The 23,394-nt window shown below is 38.3% G+C and overlaps 1 protein-coding gene across 6 annotated transcripts in view; it reads right to left on the bottom strand.

The window, feature by feature from the left end:
* The window catches only part of DCLK1 (doublecortin like kinase 1), a 359,929-nt gene that overhangs the window by 327,219 nt on the left and 9,316 nt on the right, over window positions 1-23,394 (bottom strand). For all 6 annotated transcript variants that reach the window (XM_030922322.1, XM_010383111.2, XM_030922321.1 and 3 more), the window contains exon 3: window positions 11,749-12,095. In XM_030922322.1, the coding sequence (XP_030778182.1) occupies window positions 11,749-12,095 (347 nt within the window). The remainder of the gene's footprint in view (window positions 1-11,748; window positions 12,096-23,394) is intronic.

Raw genomic sequence — 23,394 nt, 5'->3', positions numbered from 1 at the left:
AATCCCAGCATTTTTGGAGGCTGAGGCGGGAGGATTGCTTGAGTCCAGGCGTTCGAGGCCAGCCTGGACAACATGGCAAAACCCTGTCACTACAAAAAAAAAAAAGCACACACAAAAATTAGCCAGGCATGGTGGTGCATGCCTGTAGTCCCAGCTGCTTGGGAGGCCGTGGTCAGAGAATTACTTGGGCCCGGGAGGTGGAGGCTGCAGTGAGCCAAGGTCACGTCACTGTGACCTTGAGTAACAGTGACAGAGTAAGATGCCTGAGTGACAGAGCAAGGTCCTGTCTCAAACGAACAAACAAACAAAAATGATGATGTTACCAAGAAACAAAATACAATAAGCCTGCACTACTCCTTTCACAGTAGACCAATCTCAGAAATGGCCTGAGAAATATGTCAGTAATTTTACTCTTCCCAGGGCCGCTGTATCAACCAATGACAGAAACGAACCTCTTACTGGTTCTTTGTGTACGGACCCCACTTATTTCTAGGGCTTATTATTTTTTCCGTAATTTAGAGCTATAACCTCAGAGATGGAATTGACCTTCCCATTAGAAAAAGGCCCTGTTGATGGGGTCGCTGGGCATTGTATGGCTGTTTGCAAAGCCCCGTCTGCCCTAATTGTTGCGCAGTCCCTGCCAGCCACCAGCTGAATTAAATAGGCGACACTGCCTCAGTCTCTTAACCTCCCAGGCTGTGTCATAAGAAAATCACTCTAATTCTGATTACTAGGTGGTTCCTTCACACCAGCTTATCCCATCCATTGTTGTTTTCCACAGTCAAGTCTGCGGTACATAAGACTCTTGGCCACTAAATCCTTGGGCATGCCTAGGAAATCATTACAGCTGGAAATTATTTCAAGAATCACCCCTCCATTCCTGCACACCTTAAAAACAGCCCACATTGGCCGGGCACAGTGGCTCAAGCCTGTAATCCCAGCACTTTGGGAGGCCCAGACGGGCGGATCACGAGGTCAGGAGATAGATACCATTCTGGCTAAAACGGTGAAACCCCGTCTCTACTAAAAAATACAAAAAACTAGCTGGGCGACGTGGTGGGCACCTGTAGTCCCAGCTACTCGGGAGGCTGAGGTGGGAGAATGGCGTGAACCCAGGAGGAGGAGCTTGCAGTGAGCTGAGATCCGGCCACTACACTCCAGTCTGGGTGACAGCGTGAGACTCCGTCTCAAAAAAAAAAAAAAAAAAAAAGCCCACGTCTTTCTGGGCATCGTCCATGTTGGGAATTGTCTCACGCGTAGGAACTCCATCTGATAATAGTCGAAGATCGAAAATCGGTTCTCAGTACCAGTTAATGACTTCCATTCATTCCCACAGAAGGCACCCAGAAGCAGCACAGGGATCATATTCAGTTTGTGCAGCGTATTGAGGGGAGATACAGACAACTTCTAACAGTACGCCTATGCACTTAGTGGCATTAATCTCTTCCTCGGGATCCATGTTTCCACAGTGTTTGTTCAGCCTTCCTGCCTCTTTAACCTACATTTATTCTCCATACCGGAAGCCATCCACCGTCCACATGAGGCAGCCCACTGAGGCTAGATTGCAGTGAGAACACATTTCACACTAATGCACTGGCTGCTTTCCAGAACGTTGTTGCTGGCAATCATATCTTGCCATCTGATGTCAACATTGGCATTAGGATGCTAATAAAACTGCAAAATCAGCTAAAACTGATGTTTAATGCATCTACCATGCAGCAACAGCCAGGGTTCGCCATCTTTAGGGCTTTGCATTCTGATGTTCCATTCATACTCTTCAGTCTCCTGAGCAGCACTTCTGAAACTTAAATGTGAATATACACAGCCCGAGAATCTTGTTGAAATCACATTCTGACTCAGTAGGTCTGTGTGGGGCCTGAGGGTCTGCATCTCTACCTGGTCCCTGGTGGCCTTGCTGCTACTGTCTTGGGACCACTCTTGGTACTGAGGTTTTTATTTATTTATTTATTTATTTAATTTTTTTTTTTTTTTTTCTTTTGAGTGGGAGTCTCACTCTGTCACCCAGGCTGGGCTGGAGTGCACTAGCGCCATCTCGCCTCACTGCAACCTCCGCCTTTGAGGTTCAAGTGATTCTCCTGCCTCAGCCTCCCGAGTAGCTGGTATTACAGGCATCCACCACCACACCCAGGTAATTTCTGTATTTTAGTAGAGATGGAGTTTCACCGTGTTGGCCAGGCTGGTCTCGAACTCCTGATCTCAAGTGATCCGCCCCTCTCAGCCTCCCAAAGTCTTGGGATTACAGGCATGAGCCACTGTACCTGGCTGGCAGTGAGGTTTTTAAGAACACTAATGAAGCATACACCTGTGCACACAGCAGAACTCTTTACAACTTATTTCTGTTGTGTAAGCAGTTTCTAGGTTCCAGACTCTCACTGTGAAAAAGCATCAGAAGTAAAATGTCTAGTCTAATTTTTTTTTTAAAGCTAGTGCTTACCTTGAGTTATTTTCTTCCTGGAAGGTTTGCGTGTGTGTTTTGTTTTGTTTTGTTTTGTTTTGTTTTTAATAAAAAAGTCAATTGTATGTTACTATCTGCCAAGGCAAGTTTAGTTTATGGTCTTCCAAGTACAGACAAAGGGAATGGAAAGATCTCTTGTAGGGGCACTCCTAGCCCTGTAATCTACTTGTTAAAGGATGAGCCACAAGTTAAAACTAAGAAATGTCATTTAACAAACTGTAAGCATCTAATGAGGGTAGTCGTGAATACAGAAATCAACAAAGCACTATCTTCTTTCTCCAGGATATTTTGGTCTCACACAGGTGTACAGACCTTTCTAATGCCAAGCAGAAGTGATTACCCACAGAAAGAGAACGACCCTGTGTTTTTCCCTCAGGGAGGAACTCATAAAAGATCATGGTGACTGTGCTCCCATTGACCTAAAAATCCTGTTACCTGGCATTTACAAAAACCAGACTGGACTTATGGAATCAGACATGTTTTGAAAAATGTGACTTTTTTTCTAAGAGGATTCTTGACAGAGCAGATGGAGTCTGAGATACTTTTAACCTCCAGTAACTGATGACACTGAACAGCATCTCAAGAATTGCTACTTTATATGCTGTTTCCTTCTCGATCGGACTTTGGAACATGATTACTATCAGCCATAAGTCAGAAGACAGACAAAAGAGGCTCTACAGACAAGTCACAAGAGAGGAAAGCACACTGGGAAACCTGACTTCAGGGGCTCTGACCCTGGACAATGAAATAACAAAGTTAGAGAGGGGATGGTTTGATATGTTTCTCACATGAATGTGCAGACTGTCCCCTGAAGGTAGCAGCAAGGAGCCAAACTGCACACAGAGTGGGATCTGAGGTTTTTGTTGTTGTTGTTGTTGTTTTTGTTTGTTTTAAAGAAAAAGACAGGGCCAGGTGCTGTGGCTCACACCTGTAATTCCAGCACTTCGGGAGGCTGAAGCTAGCAGATCACTGGAGGTCAGGAGTTCGAGACCAGCCTGGCCAACATGGTGAAACCTCGTCTGTACTAAAAATGCAAAAATTAGCTGGGTGTGGTGGCATGCACCTGTAATCCCAGCTACTTGGGAGGCTGAGACAGGAGAATCACTGGGGCCTGGGAGGTGGAGAGGTTGCAGTGAGCTCAGATTGCACCACTGCACTCCAACCTGGGAGACAGAACAAGACTCAAAAAAAAAAAAAAAAAAAAAAAGAAGACAAAGGAAAAAAGACCAAAATATGAGCAAGGGCCATCTTCTCAACACGACTGTGAGTAATTTTAATTTATCTTAATATTTTCCCATTTCCTTCAAAATTCTTTACAAAGATTATGTATTAATCTTACAAAGGACAAGACCAATTAAAAAATAAATCTCCCATCTGTCCTTTTGTTTCTAAGGCATGTTGTTTACAACACAGTTCCTATTTAAAATTGGATTTTTAAAGTTCCATTTAATTTCTGAAACAGATTTCTTTCATTTAATTTAGTTTCAATGATTTAAAAACTAATCAGGAAAATCTGATGCAACATATTATACTCTACCACCACAAACACCCTTGAATACTGCAGGTTTGTGTCTCTGCGATAATTAGGCCAGATGCTTTTCATGCACATCTCCTATTGGCCCATCACCAATTTTTAAATCCATGGGACATATTGATCAATTCTTCTCTTTATTCACTGGATGGCTAAGGCAATGTCAGGAAGGTTTAGAGCAATTCTCCTGACTCAGACGGCGAGATGTTTCTAACAGAATATCTATTGTTCCCCCACAAAATGAAAGTGCTTTCAATAGCGAAAATGATCTAAAATTGGCAGATGCATTCTTTTTCTTTTCTACACTAGAATCTTTCATGAAGAAGCCCTAGCTAGAAACAGCACCATGGTGTGGTGTGCATGGTAATGTAGTGTGTGGTCACACTGCAGAGGGCACCATCATCATTTATGGCTACCCACGACCACAGCCCAGGGTGACCAAGGCAGCCCAGGGTGACCAAGGCAGCCCAGGGTGACCAAGGCCATGACCTGTAAGGACCTTGCTGAATACTGGAGCCATGTGCTAATGCCAAGTGGATAGACCACAGCAAACTGGTCAATCATCCAGCTACTTAGTCATTCAATCATTTACCAGGTCAAGCTCTGGAGACTCAAAGGCCAATAGGACACCTTTCTTAGCCTCATCCTATAAAATCGAAAGGAGGAGACAGGAATTACAATAGACCAGCATAATGAACATTTGCATGGCTACGCACAATGTACAGTGAACAGGTCCCAAGAGCAGGAGTTGTCAATTTTACGTGGGGAAGATAGGAAAGATTTCACAGACAAGGCCACCTTTGAGCTGAATCTTGAGAAATGAGTAGGTTCTTGCTTTGCAGAGCTGGGGTTCATGAGATTACCTTCAATTATCAATATAATCATCAATGTAAATATATATAGCAATGAGTCCAGTGCCAGGCACTGAGAAGGTTTTCAACAAATGATACTAATAGTAATATTACTTTCTTGGTGGGATGGCTTGCCAATAGAAAGATGCCTTTAAGGAATGACCTGTACCTTTGAAGAAGAAAGTGAATAAACTATCTGCATCACATTCACAACTGAATGACAATAAATGGGATGATAAAAATACAGTCGTTAGTAGTTCAGGTACAGTAGTTCAGTTACAATGGAAACAGTGCAAAATGACCAGTTCCACATTCATGGTATTATACAACTACAAGGGTCTTATATTTTTAGGAAAGCCTGGAATATGAGAACAGAAGGGAGAAGGACTGATATTGTTAGAGGACCTACCACGTGTTAAGCCAAGGCCTTTATATACATATTTTGCCAATTAATTATCACCCCAATATTATGAGGTATGCATTACTATGCCATCTTAAAGAAGAGGAAATTGAGATTCAGAGAGTTTACCTGATTTGCCAGAGGTCACACCACTAATGAGTATTCGAGTCAGGATTTGACTTTATATTAGTAAGTGTCTCATTTCAAATTCCATGCTCTTTTTATTCTATCATGAAGCATTTCCATGTGAAAAGCCACATATACAAAGGAAAATATGATTAGTCATTATAAAAGGATAATTTAAAACAGCGAGTCCCTTTGGCACATTTAAAATATGATTTTTTTCCAAAAGCAACTTAGGTGTCAGCATTTCCATTATAACAACTACCAACAATTTGGTACCAATCACAGTGCTAAATTTGCCACGTGAATTGTTTCATTTAGTCCTCGTGACAACTTATAAAGCAAGCATTATTATCATTATTATTATTCACAATATATGGATGATGAAACTGAGGATTATCAGGGTGTGAACTATTTCCAATAGGAGGATAAATTTCAGTGTGCCCAGAGTAGAGGACAGATTTGAACTGAAGTCTATAATTCTATGGAACTAATGTTTTTCCTCTGTGTCATGTTATCACATGTATCTATACTTAATTTATAGCATACATAAGCAAATTTCCTCATTATAAGTAAATTCAATATACAGAAATTGTAAACTTAACTAATCAGTAAGTTGGGTAGGCTAACTAAATTTTCCAGGCTTGGATGAAAAACCACAAGCTAGATTTTCCAGACTGAAATCTCAGTCCAGGCTCAGCTGAATTTTTTTGTTTGTTTGTTGCAGGAATAACTGACTGACCAGTTGACTTTAAAGTCCAAGTTCTTTCCATCATCCCAACATGCTCCTGCCAGACAGAAAAGGCTCACAGGCCAGGTCAGGGCTCCAGCTGTCATAGAAGCAAGAGAAGTCACCACCAGAAGGCAATCACAAAGCCAGTAGACTTGTAAACGTCCCCCAGATGCTCTCAGCACACTATGGAAGGGCTTTAGAAAACCTATCTTCAGTACAGCCGTGGAACACTAAGAGAACTTAGAATTCATTTTATAGCGAGCTAGAATGCAATTTACAGAAAACTGACTTTTGCTAAAAGGAATCTAAGCCTTAAAATATGCATCACTGCAGGTACCTATAATTGATCACATCCTCAGAGAAGCTCAAAGTGGAAAAAAAAAAAAAGGATTTAAAATCTTCCCAATTTGAAGGCACTAATATCTACATAAGGACAGGTGTAGCTCATGAGTCCTGAATATTGACCAAAGATATGTGACCTAAAATAGCACATTCTATTCTGAACACTTTATTTCTGTAAGTGAAGTGTCACTATGATTCTTAAACTTCTTTTTCTTTGAAATCACCTATTTCCATCAATTCATAGCTCTAATAAATCATGAGGATGGTTTAACATGTGCTCTGAGCTTTTGTAGAAAAGTTTAATTTGACATTTTAAAGTATAAGCTAAATTACTTGTATTAACTGCTTTTTTACTCCAATTGCAGACAAAACTAAAAAGTATTACATTCCCTTTTACTACATAGGTAAGTGTAGCAAATCAATAGTACACAATCTTTATACCAAGAATGAAGGGTTTAATACGCTTGCAGAAGTTGATTAGAACTGTCACAGAAAAGTTCTACTAATAAAAAAGGAAAAATGCCACTGCTCTTAACAGCTACAGAAAACCTCCTTTTCCATTCCAAATCAATCCGATCAGATTCTAAAGGTTTTACATTTTATCTGGAAACCTCTAGTTTCCACATTTTCTATGCTTATCAACTCCTATAGCCAAAGTCAGATGTAATAATAATTTGTACCAGTTTTTTCACTTGTAAGAGGAAGACATACATTAAGCACTGTAAACTCAAGAGTGGACCAAATTATTTTTACTTCAGATTAGAATTAGATATTAAAAGCCCAAAGGAAGAAAATAAAGACCATTTTGTGATGTCTGATTCATAGATTCCTATTAATCATCATTACCATTTCCCGTAATCAAATAAACTCCTATATTAAACACCTAAAATAAATGGCGGCAATTACTGACTCATTTACAAGCATCTTTTGAGCTTTACGTTTACAACAGGCAGTAAGGATTCATGATCAAAAGATACAGAGAAGAGGTAATAATGGATTAATTTATCAACAGCTACTGAGATGTCCTCAAAATGGCAGTTATGATGCTTTCTCATGGTTTACCATCTAAATCAGTTTATGACTACCCTTACTTCAGCTGAGTAATTCCTAATGTTTCCCATATTGGGAAAACAATACATGGTTTGCTCACTCTAGCATGCTAGCAGGGGTAGATTTTATAAAGTCCATGGCCTATGTGAAATGTCTGTAAGATAAAAATATAACATCCCTGGGTTTTTTTCTCTTCACTAAAGCGTGCTGCAATGTTGTACAGATCTTTGATGTTGAAAAGTAGATAAGATAGGGATGTGCATTTGTTTTCTACTTAAAGAGCTATCTAGTTTGTCACTGCTATATTTCAGTGGGAAGGGGATCATTGAGAAGTGTCCTGTCTATGTTCTTTATAGTGTAAATCACCTACTTAGGCACTAGCTGTTCTATGTTTCTAAGAAAGGATTCAAGAACCACAGATTAAGCAGCACAAGAAAGCCAGATTTGCTTTTCCATAAAAGGAGTCAGGAGAGATGCAAGGGTATCTTTGTAGCAAATCTGGTAACTTTTAGGCTTATTTTAAGCACTTAAAAAACAATTATACTCCAAATGTCCTCTGGGAGGAACTGCTTGGCAGGTTGAGTGAATAACCCACAGCAAAGTTCCAACATCCAGAGCTTGGGCTTGGGCAAGAGGAAGAGACTCTCAGACTCTCAGATCCTGCAAATCCTCCCCTTGGACATGGGTTCAGGGGACATGATTTTAACTGTCAGCTAGAAAATGTCCCTTTTTCTTCTTTGGAGGTCTCTAACCAAGGCCCAGATTAAAAAAAAAAAAAAAATGCATCACTGAAATTAAGGCATGGTAAGTGCTTCCTTGAATTCCCAGCCATGCCAGCAAAATGACTGATGACCTGGTGAGCAGTCACCCTGGAAGTTGCAAGGAAGACAAGGAAGGGTGGGGCAACCATTTACTGAAGCTTCAGTGCCCCTGAATAAAGAATGGAGCTGAAATTATTAGAAAGGGTTTGCTCACGCACAGGCTGCTTATGAACCACAACGGTCATCTTGGCCAATTGTAGCTTCCTGCAAAATCTTTTCTAGATTGTGCAGCATTTCCAAAACGTTCATTTCCTTATCTCAGTCTAAAAACATCAAGAAAAGTACTGTTCGATGAACTCCTCGCTTAGGGCTAACACAAACCCAAGAGGCAATGGAGCAAGGAGTGGTGGTAGAAACAAGAGAGAATGGCATGTGGTCTATTCCCTCCAGTGTCCGTCTCCTCTGGGTAACAGATGAAACAGCAGGCTCCGGCTTTCATGGTTCCATTGTCCAAAATCCCAGCGTCAACAGTTTTCATGCCATGGATACACCTGCAGGCTGCCCTAAGGCAATCTACAAAACCATCTTCCTCTCTACCCATTTACTCAAAGCACTCAAGCAATTCATTTTTTTTAAACAATTCTACTTCCTCAATCCAAAAACATGAAATTCTTTACTAGGCATTGGAATTCCCATATTGTTAATGGAGCTGACGTAAGGGTTCAGTTAAACTATTTTTTAAAAAGGTGGGACAAGTCATCTTAGGGTGACATCTTGTTGGCAGCATAAGGACCCTACCCTGATGTCACCACAGGCAGGTCAAGATGGTAGCAGTGCAGGTGCCACCCCACTATGGCCAAGCATTATTCCATAGGATAGCATGGAGGAAAGTGGTTTATTCTCAGAGGATTATCAAGCCTCAGTCTCTGCCAGTGTTGTCAAAAATTCTAACAAACTGCTTATGAGACAGATTTCTCTTTTGAGGCAAAATGATTCCAAAGACTCCTGGGGTCCATGAGGAAGCATCTTTGTTCCCACTGGGAACCCAAGGAATAAGTCTTTATGTTCTTTCCACTTAATCATCCAATTCCTCTGCAGCTTTCCACTGGTCCTGCTATGAAGAGAACATGCCAACACTAGGGGAAATGCCATAGCAGCAAACTGAATGCTTGACAAACAGCAGTTGAGCACAACAGTCAGCAGAATGACTGCAGGAAAAAAAGGACAGAGCAGAAATATTTCAGATGATATTCCTTGGACAGATTACTCCCTTAACAATTCTTTCTCAATTGCGTCAGTTTGGTGCTTTCACATAATCTAAAGTGGTACAGTAGTTACCAGCACAAGCTCTGGAGCAAGACCAGTTTAAATCATAGCTGTGTGGTCTTGGGCATGTTTTTAACAAGTTCTGTGCCTTAGTGTTCTCATCTGTTAAATGGGGATAATAAGCAAGTTGTTATGAGGATTAAACATGCTAATATATGCAAAGCACTTAGAACAATGCTTAGTAAAGCTATCATCATTATATATCCAAATTGCTATCGCATGTATCATCATAGTTGACACACAAGCACTCTATAAAATACAGGTAATCATTTTATCTGTGTTTCACTGATGAGGATAATGAGGTTCAGTTAAGTGTTTTGCTAAAAACATAAGGAATCTATGACTGAGCCAAGACTTGAATCCTGGTCTTTTGACATTAAACCTGGGATTCCTTCCCATGACTTCGGGTTATTTACATGTAAACCACAGCAAACTAGCCGTTATCAAATACTGATACTAGACAAATTCAGTAAGGAAGAAAACAATTGAGAACATCATACCTATTCTAGGGATTCTAGGGATCCTGAAATAAACAAAATTAAATAATCAGCTGATGGCAAATTTTAGCTAAAGTCATTAAAGCTGATTTTTAGATTCAGAGTAGCAATTTGGAGCTACCAAAATTCTGAAGTGAGGCAGGGAGAGGGAACATTTATCCATATGTATTCTTTGCTCTAATGAGACACTTTATAAAAATATTTACTTGAATAAGTATATATTTATGAAAATAGATGAACTCCCATCTTGAGAAAATTCAATATGTGAAAATTCAGAACTACAAGATGTTTGAATAACTCATTAGAAATGGAGCCAGTGAAGGGTTTAAATGTGTAAAGGTGAAATTTGCCATCTTATTGCTACTATAACTCACAAGCCAGCATGAACTTTCTGGTCATTGATAGATTGATGACATTTAGGCTACAGACTCTTAAATCTAGAAGACTAGATCTCATTCAGTAGAGAATCTCATCCATTAGAATCCTTATCCTCATGATACTTAGGGCAAGGGTTATCAGACAAGCAAAAGATGGTAAATACAAATGAACAACTGGCACATATTCCTTCTTTCCTAATGAATTTTATAATTTAGAGCATCTGAATGAATCCCTAAAGGAAGTATTCTTTCATGACTAATACTCTTTCTAGGATTAGCATCTATTTCTAATTCAGAAAGTTCGAATGTGCTACCCTTTAAGAACTTGGAGGAGTCTTCTATTTAATAAGATCAGTTTTTTAATTCATGAATCATTTTAATTTTAGTATTTTCTATACATATAAATCATCCAAATTATCCCTCAAAAAAATTTTTTAAAGCATTTTGATAGCACCGCATTAAAAACTAAACTTCCATCAAAGATAGTGTGCTCAAAAATGTAATCTGGTAAACTCTGAATAACTAGTAAATCATGCTGTACATATAATCAATGTTTTTTTTAATTCAACTCACCATCAAGGTTCTGCCAAACCTTTACAAAAATAATCCACCCAAGACAACAAAAGGTAATGCTTCCTTTGGATTCATCTGACCAATTCACATTAAAATGATCACTCATCCAAGTCAACTGATGTTCATTCTGTAGCTAAAAAACCTCCCTTTTATTTTAACACTGAAAAATACAAGATAAATACTATTCTAGAAATATGACTTTAAAGCTATCCAGACGGAAATATGTCATTTCTTAGATACATATTTTAAAATCTATAAAATGTAACTAAATCTCACCAGTGAACGAACACTACAAAGACTTAAAATCATAAAATATTTAGGTCAAAGAAATAAGTTAGAATTGTCCCTACTGGTCACAGTTTACTTCCATACCTCAGTCATCCTTAAGGCTATAGGACCTATGAGAAAACTGAAAACAGATGACAGAAAAGAACCATTATGTTAAGCAAATAATAAATGAAAAAGTAGAAATCCCTGAGTAATTATTTAATCTTCAAAGATATGTATTTTTTTTCTTACTTTATTCCTAAGAATAATCCTGCTCAACTCAAACTTCTGACTGTTCTAGGGCCAGCAAGTACATATTTGTTGATTAAGTCACCCAGGTCTTTTAACAACTTGAGCAAAAGGTATGCTTTAACCACGTACACCCTCCAACTCCCTGGTTCTTGCCTCAAAGGCAAAGTCACATCACAATATGTCTCTTACCTGTTTCCCATCCAATGTGTACAGGCGTTTCACCACTCCCGAGTCCAGCTTGATGGCATCAGTGATATCAGTGAGGACCTGCTCAAAGGAATGAGCCGTTTTCTTGTTCAGCAGAATCCTGACAGCTTTCCGCGGCTTCACACCACTTCTGATGATGGTGACCAGCTTGGGCCGAATGAAATCCTTATTCTCTCGCACCTCGGAAGGGCTCCCTTTGGCAGTGGCCAGTGAAGACACCGCCCGAGAAGCCGAGGTGGTCTTGACATTCACTGACCAGTTGGGGTTCACGTTCTTGGTGTACTCCAGTTTCTTGAAGGGCTCTATTGAGCCACATACATAACTCTCTCCTAAGGAAGAGATAAATATATTTAAATTTAAACTAAAATATACCCATTTCTTTTTTCCTACTTATCCTCTCTTTTGCCTTTTCTGCTTAGGGGCAAGAGCTAGCCCTGACTTTTCAAACAATGGAAGTATGATTAATCATCAGGGATGAAGAAAGATTTCTGATTGCTAGTCTGGCACTGTCGGTTACAGATCCACATCCTGGAAAAACAAAACAAAACATTATTCCTCCATTTCCTCACCTTGAGGTTGGTGATAGTAATGCTGATCCGCTTGAAAAGACCTTAGAGAAGTGTGAAAGTGAATTTAAAATAGAAAATATTCTTTGGGAATTAGAGATATTTAAATTTGCAGAAAACTTCAAAATTGGAAGGTAGGTACATTTGCTACCAGAGATAATTTAAACACTAAGAATGAATCAGAATACAGCATCTAAAAATAGTCATATAATTTATGAATTTGATGAGAGGCGATGCTAAAGATTTTGTAAAGCCCAGTAAAGTTCCAAAAGCAAGCAAATAATCACCCTTCCTTTCTCTCATCTACACAGTGCCAATCACAGTGATCCACACACACTGTAAAGTCAATTCATACTTGTCCGTAAGTAAAAGGTTTTAGAAGTGTTCAACATACAAACTACAGCTTCAGAAATGGGCTCTAAAATAAATATAAATAAATTTTTATTAATAATGACACCTTAGCAGGAAATTTTTTAATGAAAATAATCAGACAATTAAGTAGATGTAGATCACACACACAAAAAAGAAAAACATGAACCGAGAGACAACAAATTGTAAAATGACGAATTCTAAATACATATTTCATAAAGTTAGGTCCAAGCCTTTTGAAATTAAAGATTTTGTAATGGCTTTTTTTTCTGTGTTAATAAGTTTTGTAACTAGGAATAGGTAAAAATGCTGAAAGGCCTTCATAATTGCAGGTAAAATGACCTAGGCCTAATCTAACACAGTCCATTGACTTTTATCTAAGTCCTTATATTATTTTTAAATTAACAATGCAAACATCCAAGGCCAAAGAACAAGGAATCACATAAAAATAACTGAAGCAGACCTTCAAAAGTTAAAAAGAACAGTTATACGTGTCATTGAACACTTGTTTTGCAGATGTTCTTAAAATATCCTATAATGTGTATACAGACACATCATGCCTCACTAGAAGTTGTATGAATAGCACAAGTTTAACCAACCCCCTTTCTATTCACCTGGCATATCATGACTTGTCTCAGCTATGCCTTTCTCAGGATTTCAGTAAATACCAAAAACATATATGGATTTTTGATATTTACTTAAATTCTGAGAAAGGCATATTTGGGTACTACAGAAACAGCAGTGTTTTTGGAGGTTTCATGGAGTGATGACCTGAACATGATAGTGGGAAGACAGAATTGGAAATTCGGGCTCAAAACCTGGCCTCTCCAAGCATGTGACTTTGGACAAGTCCCTCAGATTTCTGGGTGGTGGTTTATTTATATATAAAATAAAACCTCATTAGGTTTTTATGAAAATCAAATTAGAAGATAGAGATCAAAGTGATCTCAGATGCAAACTTGCTATGTAAGTGAAAGTGACCTGAGTCTATATTACCCTAATCATGCAGTAAGCCTGAAAGAAAAATTCAAAAACAAAATTACTAGAAATCAGTAAGCAGGTCTTATATTGAACAGTTACCAGTGGACACCACGTTGGGTCCATGTCAATGTGAGAATGCCCCCAACATTCCCCAGTGAGACACACAGCATGTAATTGAGCTGGTAAAGCTAGCCTTTGTCAGAATTCTGTGCTAATTGAAGATATACAATTGTCTGATCATTTTTAAGTTTATATACTAAGCTAATAACTAAAAGCAAAACAAAGATATAGAGAATACATTTCAACAAAAATTTTAAAAATGTATTAGAAGAGGGAGCAGCTTTAAAGAACATAGCAACATGGAATGAGTTTGTTAAAAGGGAAAATGAACACTTTTAAAAAAATATCTTCTTAGATAAAGCACCCTGAAAATGTTTAAAAGCATAAGAAAGTTCTCCCGTGACACTGAGAAGGCATTGCTGGTTTGGTTCAAGCAACAATGATCAGAAGAAATATGTATTTAATCTGTGCTGTAAATGTGAGACTCCTCTGCCGGATAATCAGATTTAAAGACTGGAATGAGAATCTTAGAGAAGGATGTGAGACTCCAGTAACAGATGATACTGTGCTAACAGGAAAGCAACAGCTAAAGGAAGGAGAAGGAGCTGCCACCAAATCCAAGATCACACACCACAGTCATTCAGAGTCTGCGACAGTACTCAGGAATTCAGGAAAGGCCCAGATGGATTTCCTTATGCTAATAAATTTCCATTGATTTCCTTATGCTAGTGAATTTCCATTTTATCATGAAAAGAAATTTCCATTAAATCTATTTGAATCCATGTTTTAACTATTTTTACTGTAATCGTAATACTGAACTTCTCTCTGCCACAAGATATGTGGTTCCTGCCTTAACATAGTTAAATTAAAGTTGGTTGTATTTTCTGATTTTGTAAAAAATAGCTTTTCAATTCATGGGCTAATTATCATCGATTATTATAAATTAACAAATATGATTGTTCTGAATGAAGAAAACATTGATTTGGTCAAATAGCTCTGGATATCCAGTGTTCAGTCTCTTCCTTAGTGAGACTGAGATTTAAGAGATAGGTTATAATCTTGTTTAAATAATCATTTTTAGAGAGCATTCAAGTATTGACATGAGGTATGTGTGCTAAGTGCCATTCAAAAATAACAAGACAGGGCCAAACATGGTGGCTCACACATGTAGTCCCAGCTACTTGTGGGGCTGAGGTGGGAATATCGCTTGAGCCTGGGTGGATGAGGCTGCAGTGAGCCATGATTGTGCTACTGCGCTCCAACCTGGGCAACACAGCGAGATCCCATCTCTCTTTATTTAAAAAACAAACAAACAAACAAAATAACATGATAAAGTATGCTTATAATTACTGTAGTATACTTCCTCTTACATACACTAAGCCACCCCACATTCCAAAGTCTTTTGGTATAACTTTCACTGCAACAGTGAAATAAAAGTGAATTTATCTAAAACAAACAAACAAACAAAAAAGGTATTTTTCAACAAAATAGCCCAAAATTAGGTTTGGAAACTTTGTATTACTTCCTATAGGTGAACTTGAACAAGGATGGCATGATTGCAAAACTCTTAGAAATGGTACCGGAAATTACAAAACATCATGATTTTTTGGTTGGTTGTCATACAACCATTTTTTTTTTTTTTTTCAGTTTGTTCAAGCCCTAAAGATTCTATGATAAGACTGATTCTTCACTTGAAATTTAATACTCTGGGATCTAAGACACCCCAACAAATAGCAAGAACTGCTGAAGCAGCGTCTGCCTGAATTTTGTTGTAGCATTTATGAAGGCCAAAAACTAATCTTTGTTTTTAAGTAGAGAGAGATAAAGAAAATGACAGTTTTTTAAAAAGGTAAGGAAATAAAGCATGAAATTATGTTTGGATCCAACTGATACTAAAATATCAGAATATGGTAATTTCTTTCCTGAAAGATTTCAGTATTTTCAGAAAGTTGGAGGGTAAAATAATATCTAAGTAAGAATATTAGATTATTTTTAAGATACTGAAGAATCCTTGTTTAAAAAATCATCTACGTATTTTTATTTTTATGTTTTGTTTTTTATTTTTGTGAGACAGAGTCTCACTCTGTCACCCAGGCTGGAGTGCAGTGGTGTGATCTCAGCTCACTGCAACCTCTGCCTCCTGAGTCCAAGCAATTCTCCTGCCTCAGCCTCCTGAGTGGCTGGGATTACAGGCATGCACCAACACGCCCAGTGAATTTTTTTTTTTTTTTTTTTTTTTTTTTTTTGAGGCGGAGTCTTGCTCTGTCGCCCAGGCTGGAGTGCAGTGGCTGGATCTCAGCTCACTGCAAGCTCCGCCTCCCGGGTTCCCGCCATTCTCCTGCCTCAGCCTCCCAAGCAGCTGGGACTACAGGCGCCCGCCACCTTGCCCGGCTAGTTTTTTGTATTTTTAGTAGAGATGGGGTTTCACTGTGTTCGCCAGGATGGTCTCGATCTCCTGACCTTGTGATCCGCCCGTCTCGGCCTCCCAAAGTGCTGGGATTACAGGCTAGAGCCACCGCACCTGGCCCGTGAATTTTTATATTTTTAGTAGAGACGGGATTTCATCACGTTGACACTCCTGGCCTCAAATTCCTGGTCTCAAGTGATCCAACCACCTCTGCCTCCCAAAGTGCTGGGATTACAGGCATGAACCACCACGCCTGGCCTGTATTTTTAAATGATCATACTTACCATTATTCTTCAAAGCATAACAATACATTTCCTCTAATAAGATTTATTATTTTAAAAATCTGTGAAGTTAATTCTACTTTGCCATTAGCTTCCATTACAAAATTAGAATATTTCCACTTAAAATGACTTCCTTAGGCACTACTGAAAACTGATAATGTGGTACCAGTTCCCTGGGTGACTGGGCCTGCACGTGTTAGCTATGAAAGTGCTCCTCCACGAGACTCTGTTAGAGGATTCTACAAATTTGTCTCTTATTGTGGGAGTTTTTTCATTGGCTAAGAGTGGTGGCTTGTAAATTCCAGTTCTGATATTACTTAACTTCAGTCTGAAAATGCCCTCATCTCCATCCTTCACATTACTAGAGCTGGTTGTCACCTCCTCTAGGCTTCCTGTAAGATCAATATGTGGCATAGTCAAAAGTATCTTAAGGATATCTGTAATATATTTCATTTTTTCCAGAGGATAAACTTTCTGATTAAAAACCCTGGCAATTAAATTTCATTATTGTGAGTTATGGCAAAATCTAGAAAAAAACTCAAATATGTATTGAAACCTCTGCAACCGAACTGAATTAAATTCCATGAAATATTGTTTATAGAATAGAATATCATAAAGTGCCTTCTGGATATTACATTTTATGAGGCAACTCAGATACGCGCAGCAACATTTCATAATCTACCTGGAAGTCACTGGCTTAGGATGATTTTCATCGAGCTATTAAAGGCAAGAAAAAAGATTTCCCAAAGGCGCTTATGGGTCATTGTGTCCCAGAAGTCTTCCGTAACACAATAGAACATAAAAGTAAGCTGATAGAAAATGAATTTGAATGTGTATGTCAGACCTGTGGACATGTCACCTTCTCAAATCCGAAGCAACAGAAAAACATTAAGGAAAAAAATGAGAGATCTAAACTTTTTGAAGTTGAAAAGTAGACACTGTTTTTCTTATTTCTTATTATAATAAACATGGCTTATTATAATTTACAAAAATACAAGGTACAAAAATAGATGGCAAAGGAGAAAAACAAAACAAAGAATATATGGAAAACACATGGAAGGTGCTCAAATAGTAAGCCAAGAAATGCAAGGTTAAAGCAGGTTAAAGCAGTTTTAAGATGTACTCTTGTACCTATTATAATTGCAACAAAAGAATAATGAAAATAAGTGGTATTGAGGTTGCAGCAACAAAATAATACAAGGTGCTAAAATATATGACAAACGATAAACACAAAATAAAGTATAAATAGGAAACACCATTACAGACATTAAATTGGTAATAATCATTTTAAAAAAGCCACATGGAAAACTACTTGGAGCCATGAAAATGTTTATATCCATAATCTCATTGCTAAAAATTTTGCCTAATAACAGAACAACAAATAACAAAACTGTGACAGGCACATACAGCATTAACAATGAAACCTAAAAATTAAAAACAACCTCCTAAATCCTGAATCATAAGTGCAAGACCTAACTTAGCCACTCTGGGGATGGGAAGAAACCTAAGTCAAGAGCCTGTCTTCAAATAGGTTAGAAAGCAAGACGTGTCTATGAAAAGATTCCGCCACAAGGCAGTACGTGGTAATTGCTAAGTAAGTAGTGTAGGCCATCCTAACTCAGAGGAGAAATAAGTCACTTCCCACTTCCCACTGGGCTATCAATGAAAGGGAAATAGAATTCACACTGGCCTTGGAAGTAAGGGTAAGATTACCATTGACAAAAAAGAGAGAGGAGAGCATTCCAGAGAAAAATAAAATAATAATATGCTATGTCGCACAGTACAGAAAGGGATATGCTGTGATATATACTAATACATTTTCTCAAAAAAAAAATGAAATAAAAATGGTTCCACAGACAGATGAGTTAGATAAAACCACATCAGGCAACAAGGTCAGAGTTTTACAAGTGATCAGCCCTGGATGATAGACAGGTTACACTGGCTGCAGTGTGAATGAGGGGCTGAAGTGAACACGGGGAGGTATCACCTAGAAAGTCATTACAGCTGACTACGAGAGGAGGTGAACTGAATGTTACGTATCTATACTAGGGACAGAGGAGTGGATGCTATGAGGAGTATTTAGCAGATACAACCAGCCAGAATTGGCAACTGACTGGATATGGGTTCTGAGGAAATACGAGGCAACAAAGACACTGAAGTGAGGACACTGAAAATTCTCTTTGGGCCTACTTCCCATACACCACAATAGGTATAATTAGAAGAGGAACAGGTTTGGACTAGGCAGTAAAGAAGGAAATTAAGTTGACTGTACACATATTAAATTTGAAGTTCCCAGAAGCCAATCAGTTGGAGATTTCCAGCAAGCAGAAATAGGTGATGGAGAAGAGAGAACAAGTTGGAGAAATGTCTTAAGCAGAATCAACAAAATTTGATGATAGCTTGGATTTGAGGGATTAAGAGAGAGAGAAGTTAAGGTTGATGTTAAGTTATGTGGTGTCCTGGTCCTTTGGCTGCTATAACAAAAGACCATCAACTGGAGGCTTATAAACAACACACATTTATTTCTTACTGTTCTGGAGGCTGGGAAGTCCAAGATCAAGACACAGGCAGATTTAGTGTTTGGTGAGGGCCCCACTTCCTCACAGATGGTGCCTTTTTATTGTATCTTCACAGGGTTGAAGGGGCAAGGCAACTTGTGGTGGCCTCTTTCATAAAGCAATGAATCCCATTCAAAAAAGCTCCAGCCTCGTGAACTAATCACCTACCAAAAGCCCTACCCCTTAATACCTTCATATGTGAATTCTGAGGGGGTTCCAAACATTAGGACCCTAGCAGGTGGTAACCTATTTAATAAGAGCTGGAATATGAGAGAAAGAATGAATTCTGGAAAATGGAAAAGAATGAGTCCACAATTATACATGTTGAGCTTGAAAGAACTAAGGAAGAGAATCACTTACATATATCAAGGTAGTTGGAGGGCAGAAGGAAGATCTGATTTGGGAATAATAGGCCTTAAAAGAGTGGTTAAAATAATGTCAGTTGATGAGATCACCATAGATGATCCAAAGACAGGAAAATGGAGGACAGTAATGTTTAGAAATTTGGCAAGTAAAGAGGGAAAAGAAAATCGCCATTAGAACAAAATAGTAATAACTGCTATAGGAAAGATCCACCAATAAATGCCAAAATTCATGGGCAAAAGCTTAAGGAGAAACAAGATATTTATAGAGCATCAAAGTTTCTTCCCAAAATATTAGTTACAAAGGGGAAAATTATAACTTTAGAGTGAATATACCTGACAGACACTGCCTTCACCAAATGATCACAGGTAACCAACAAGACATATCAACATCATGTACCCCCTGAAATGATGTACTGAGACAAAACAGGACTTCTGTGCATAACATCAATCTAATCATCAGACAAACCCAAACCGTGGGACATTCTACAAGATAACTGACTGGTATTCTTCAAAACTGTCAAGGTCATTAAAGATAAGAAAAGACTGAAGAAACGTCATAGCTTCAAGGAGATGAAGCAGACACCACAACTAAATGCAGTGTGTCATTCTGGAATAAAAAGGGACATCAGTGGGGAAACGAATGAAAACCAGATGAAGCCTGTAGTTCAGCTACTGTATTGTACCAAAGTTAACTTCTTAGTTTTGTTCATTGTACCATGATTGTGTGTGCTGTTCCATTATGGGAAGATGGGTGAAGGGTAAACAGGAACTTCCTATCTCAGTGATACTTCTGTAAGTCCAAATTAATCTGAAAATATAATGTTAAAGAAATGAAGCAAATAGCCTGGAAAAAAATGTTGAACTGAATCCCTATCTCACATATTATAACAATATGACTTCCATTAAAATATTTTTTAAGTGAAAACATAAAAATACCACAAGAAAATGAGGAAAAATGGCTTTATGATCTCATTATACAAAGGACCCAAGAGACATGAAAATCAAGCTATATATAAATAATAATACTACATTAGATTATATAATTGTTTTGTACATCTACATGGCAAAAAACACAATAAATGAAGTCACTAAAGAGAAATCTGGAAAAAATAGAGTCATATGCCACAACATTTTGTTCAATGACAGACTACATATATGACAATGGTCCCATAAGATTATAACACCATATTTTTATTGTACCTTTTCTACGTCTAGATATGTTTAGATACACAAATACCATTGTGTTATAATTGTCTATAGTATTTAGTACAGTAACAAGCTGTACAGGTTTGTAGTCTAGGAACAATAGGCTATACCATATAGCCTAGGTGTGGAGTAGGCTACACCATCCAGGTTTGTGTAAGTACACTCTATGATGTTCCCACAATGGCAAAATTGCCTAACAACACATTTCTCAGAACATATCTACATTATTAAATGGCACATGACTGCCCTCTCAATCACTATTACGAAGAGTTAATATATTTAAAAGAAAAAACATCCTAAAAGCTAATAAAAAAGACCCTAACCTGACAGGAAAATGATCATAAATGATCGAGAGACAATGCACAGAAAATGAAATACAAATGCCATTTAAACATATGAAAAGATGAAAATTAAAACTATGAGAAGACATATAGTTTTATTTTGTTAATGGGTTAGTTAATGGGAAAACATCTGATTTTAAAACATCTTGTTGAGGGTAGAGAAACAGTCACTCTCATACATAAGTGGTTGGTGTGTAAACTGAAACCACTTTTATGAAGGGGAATTTTGCAAATAGTGCTTAAAACGTTAACGTTTGTACCTTTCCACCCAACAATATTAGTTCTAGGAATTTATCCTAAAGATATTCTCCTACATGAGTGGAAAACATCTATCCAAGAATACTCATCACAAAACTGTCTGTAATAACAAAGAATTGGACAAAACCTAAAAGCACATTGATAAAAGACTAGTTAAATAAATGATGGTACCTTTGTATAAAGGAGTACTATGAAGTCAATAAAAGAACACAGGCCGGGCGCGGTGGCTCAAGCCTGTAATCCCAGCACTTTGGGAGACCGAGACGGGCGGATCACGAGGTCAGGAGATCGAGACCATCCTGGCTAACACGGTGAAACCCCCTCTCTACTAAAAAATACAAAAAACTAGCCGGGCGAGGTGGCGGCGCCTGTAGTCCCAGCTATCCGGGAGGCTGAGGCAGGAGAATGGCGTGGACCCGGGAGGCGGAGCTTGCAGTGAGCTGAGATCCAGCCACTGCACTCCAGCCTGGGTGACAGAGCGAGACTCCGTCTCAAAAATAAATAAATAAATAAATAAAAGAACACAGTAGTTTTGGATGTGCCGATATGGAAAGGTCTTCAGGATATATTGTTAAGTACACAAAGCAAGCTGCAGAACTGTGGGCATAGAAAGTTACCTTCTGGGCAAATTACAGTACTGCCCCACCTTATCCATGGTTTCAGTTACCTGCAGTCAACCGAGGTCCAAAAATATTACATGAAAAAACCCAGAAACAAACAATTCATGAGTTGTAAACTACATGCAGTTATGAGTAGTGTGATGAACTCTCACCCCATCTTGCTTCTTCCATCTTTATCACAAGGGCAAGCACAGTACAAAAGGATGTTTTCAGAGAGACACCACATTCACATAACTTTTATTGCAGTATATTGTTGTAACTGTTCCAGTTTATTATTTGTTATTGTTGTGAATCTCTTGCCATGCCTAATTTATAAATTAAACTTTATCATATACCTTGCATCATATGCATACCTTCATCATAGGTATGTATTCATAGGAAAAAAGCATAGTTTATACAGGGTTCAGTACTATTTGCAGTTTCAGGCAACCACTGGGGGGGGGTGGTCTTAGAATGTATTTCCTTCCAGGATAAGGGGGCATTGCTGTATATGTGTCCTTCACATGCACTGGTATCTCTGAGAGGATACTCAAGAAACTAGTAGGCTGGGCACAGTGTCTCACGCCTGAAATTCCAGCATTTTGGGAGGCTGAGGTGGGTGGATGGCTTGAGCCCAGGAGTTTGAGACCAGCCTGGGCAACATGGCAAAACCCTGTTTTTTTTGGTTTTTTGTTTGTTTTGTTTTGTTTTGTTTTGTTTTTAAAAAAAGAAAGAAAGAAAGAAAAAAGAAAAGAAAAAGAAACTAGTAAAATGGTCCCCTCTGAGGAATTTTAGGAAGAGCAGGTTTTATAGCTATTCAAAAATTAATTTTAAAAAATTCAATATAGCAAGGAGAGACATAGAGAAAGCCAGCGAAATAGGGAAATACAGTAGAGGATGCTCTATTAGGGAATAGGAAAAGATGGGTAATCCAGAGGCTGTGGTAGGAAAGAGATTCCCTAACTACGGGGTGAAGCATGGGTTTAATCCTGAGAGGGGAATTATGATAGAAACTTGGAAAAAGCCCTTATGGAAACTACAGCTCCAGAGTCAGGCAATGTCCATATAGTGTTAGTGAAAAGCCAAGGGATGCATTAGAACCAAAGAAGAAGAGGCACTCATCTCTAATAGTGCAGATCTGATGAACAAATTCACTTATTTGTATTGAGATTACGTATCTACTGAGTTCTTATTTTAATGTTTAAATACAATGTTCTGGCCCTCTCACATGTACACTTTCATAAGATGTTAAAAGAAGAACAGATCAGTCAATCCATCAATGCTCCAGGTTTCCATTACATCTTTCTCCTAAGAGTTCAAAGGCTTTAAATGTCACACCTTCTTTTATCTTCACAACATTTACATACCTACAGTAGAATACAGATGGTGCAAAATTGGGGGAAATGAGGTCAAGTCTCAAGATGAATCACTTGCAGAAATAGGCCTTCAATTCAACTTTCCTTATTAAGCATCATGATTTTTTTAAATAACATATTAAGGCCATTTTGAAAGCAAACAAGAGTATCACCTTTGGAGTGCTCTTAGGTGTATGCATGTGAATATGTGTGTACATACATATGTGCATAGGTGACACACAATCATAGATACACACATTCATACTATGTAATTTTGGCTCA

This window comes from Rhinopithecus roxellana, chromosome 18 (genome assembly GCF_007565055.1).
Source record: "Rhinopithecus roxellana isolate Shanxi Qingling chromosome 18, ASM756505v1, whole genome shotgun sequence".
Lineage (NCBI taxonomy): Eukaryota > Metazoa > Chordata > Mammalia > Primates > Cercopithecidae > Rhinopithecus > Rhinopithecus roxellana.
The sequence above is the reverse complement of the archived record's forward strand: the minus strand, read 5'-3'. Positions and strand labels throughout refer to the sequence as shown.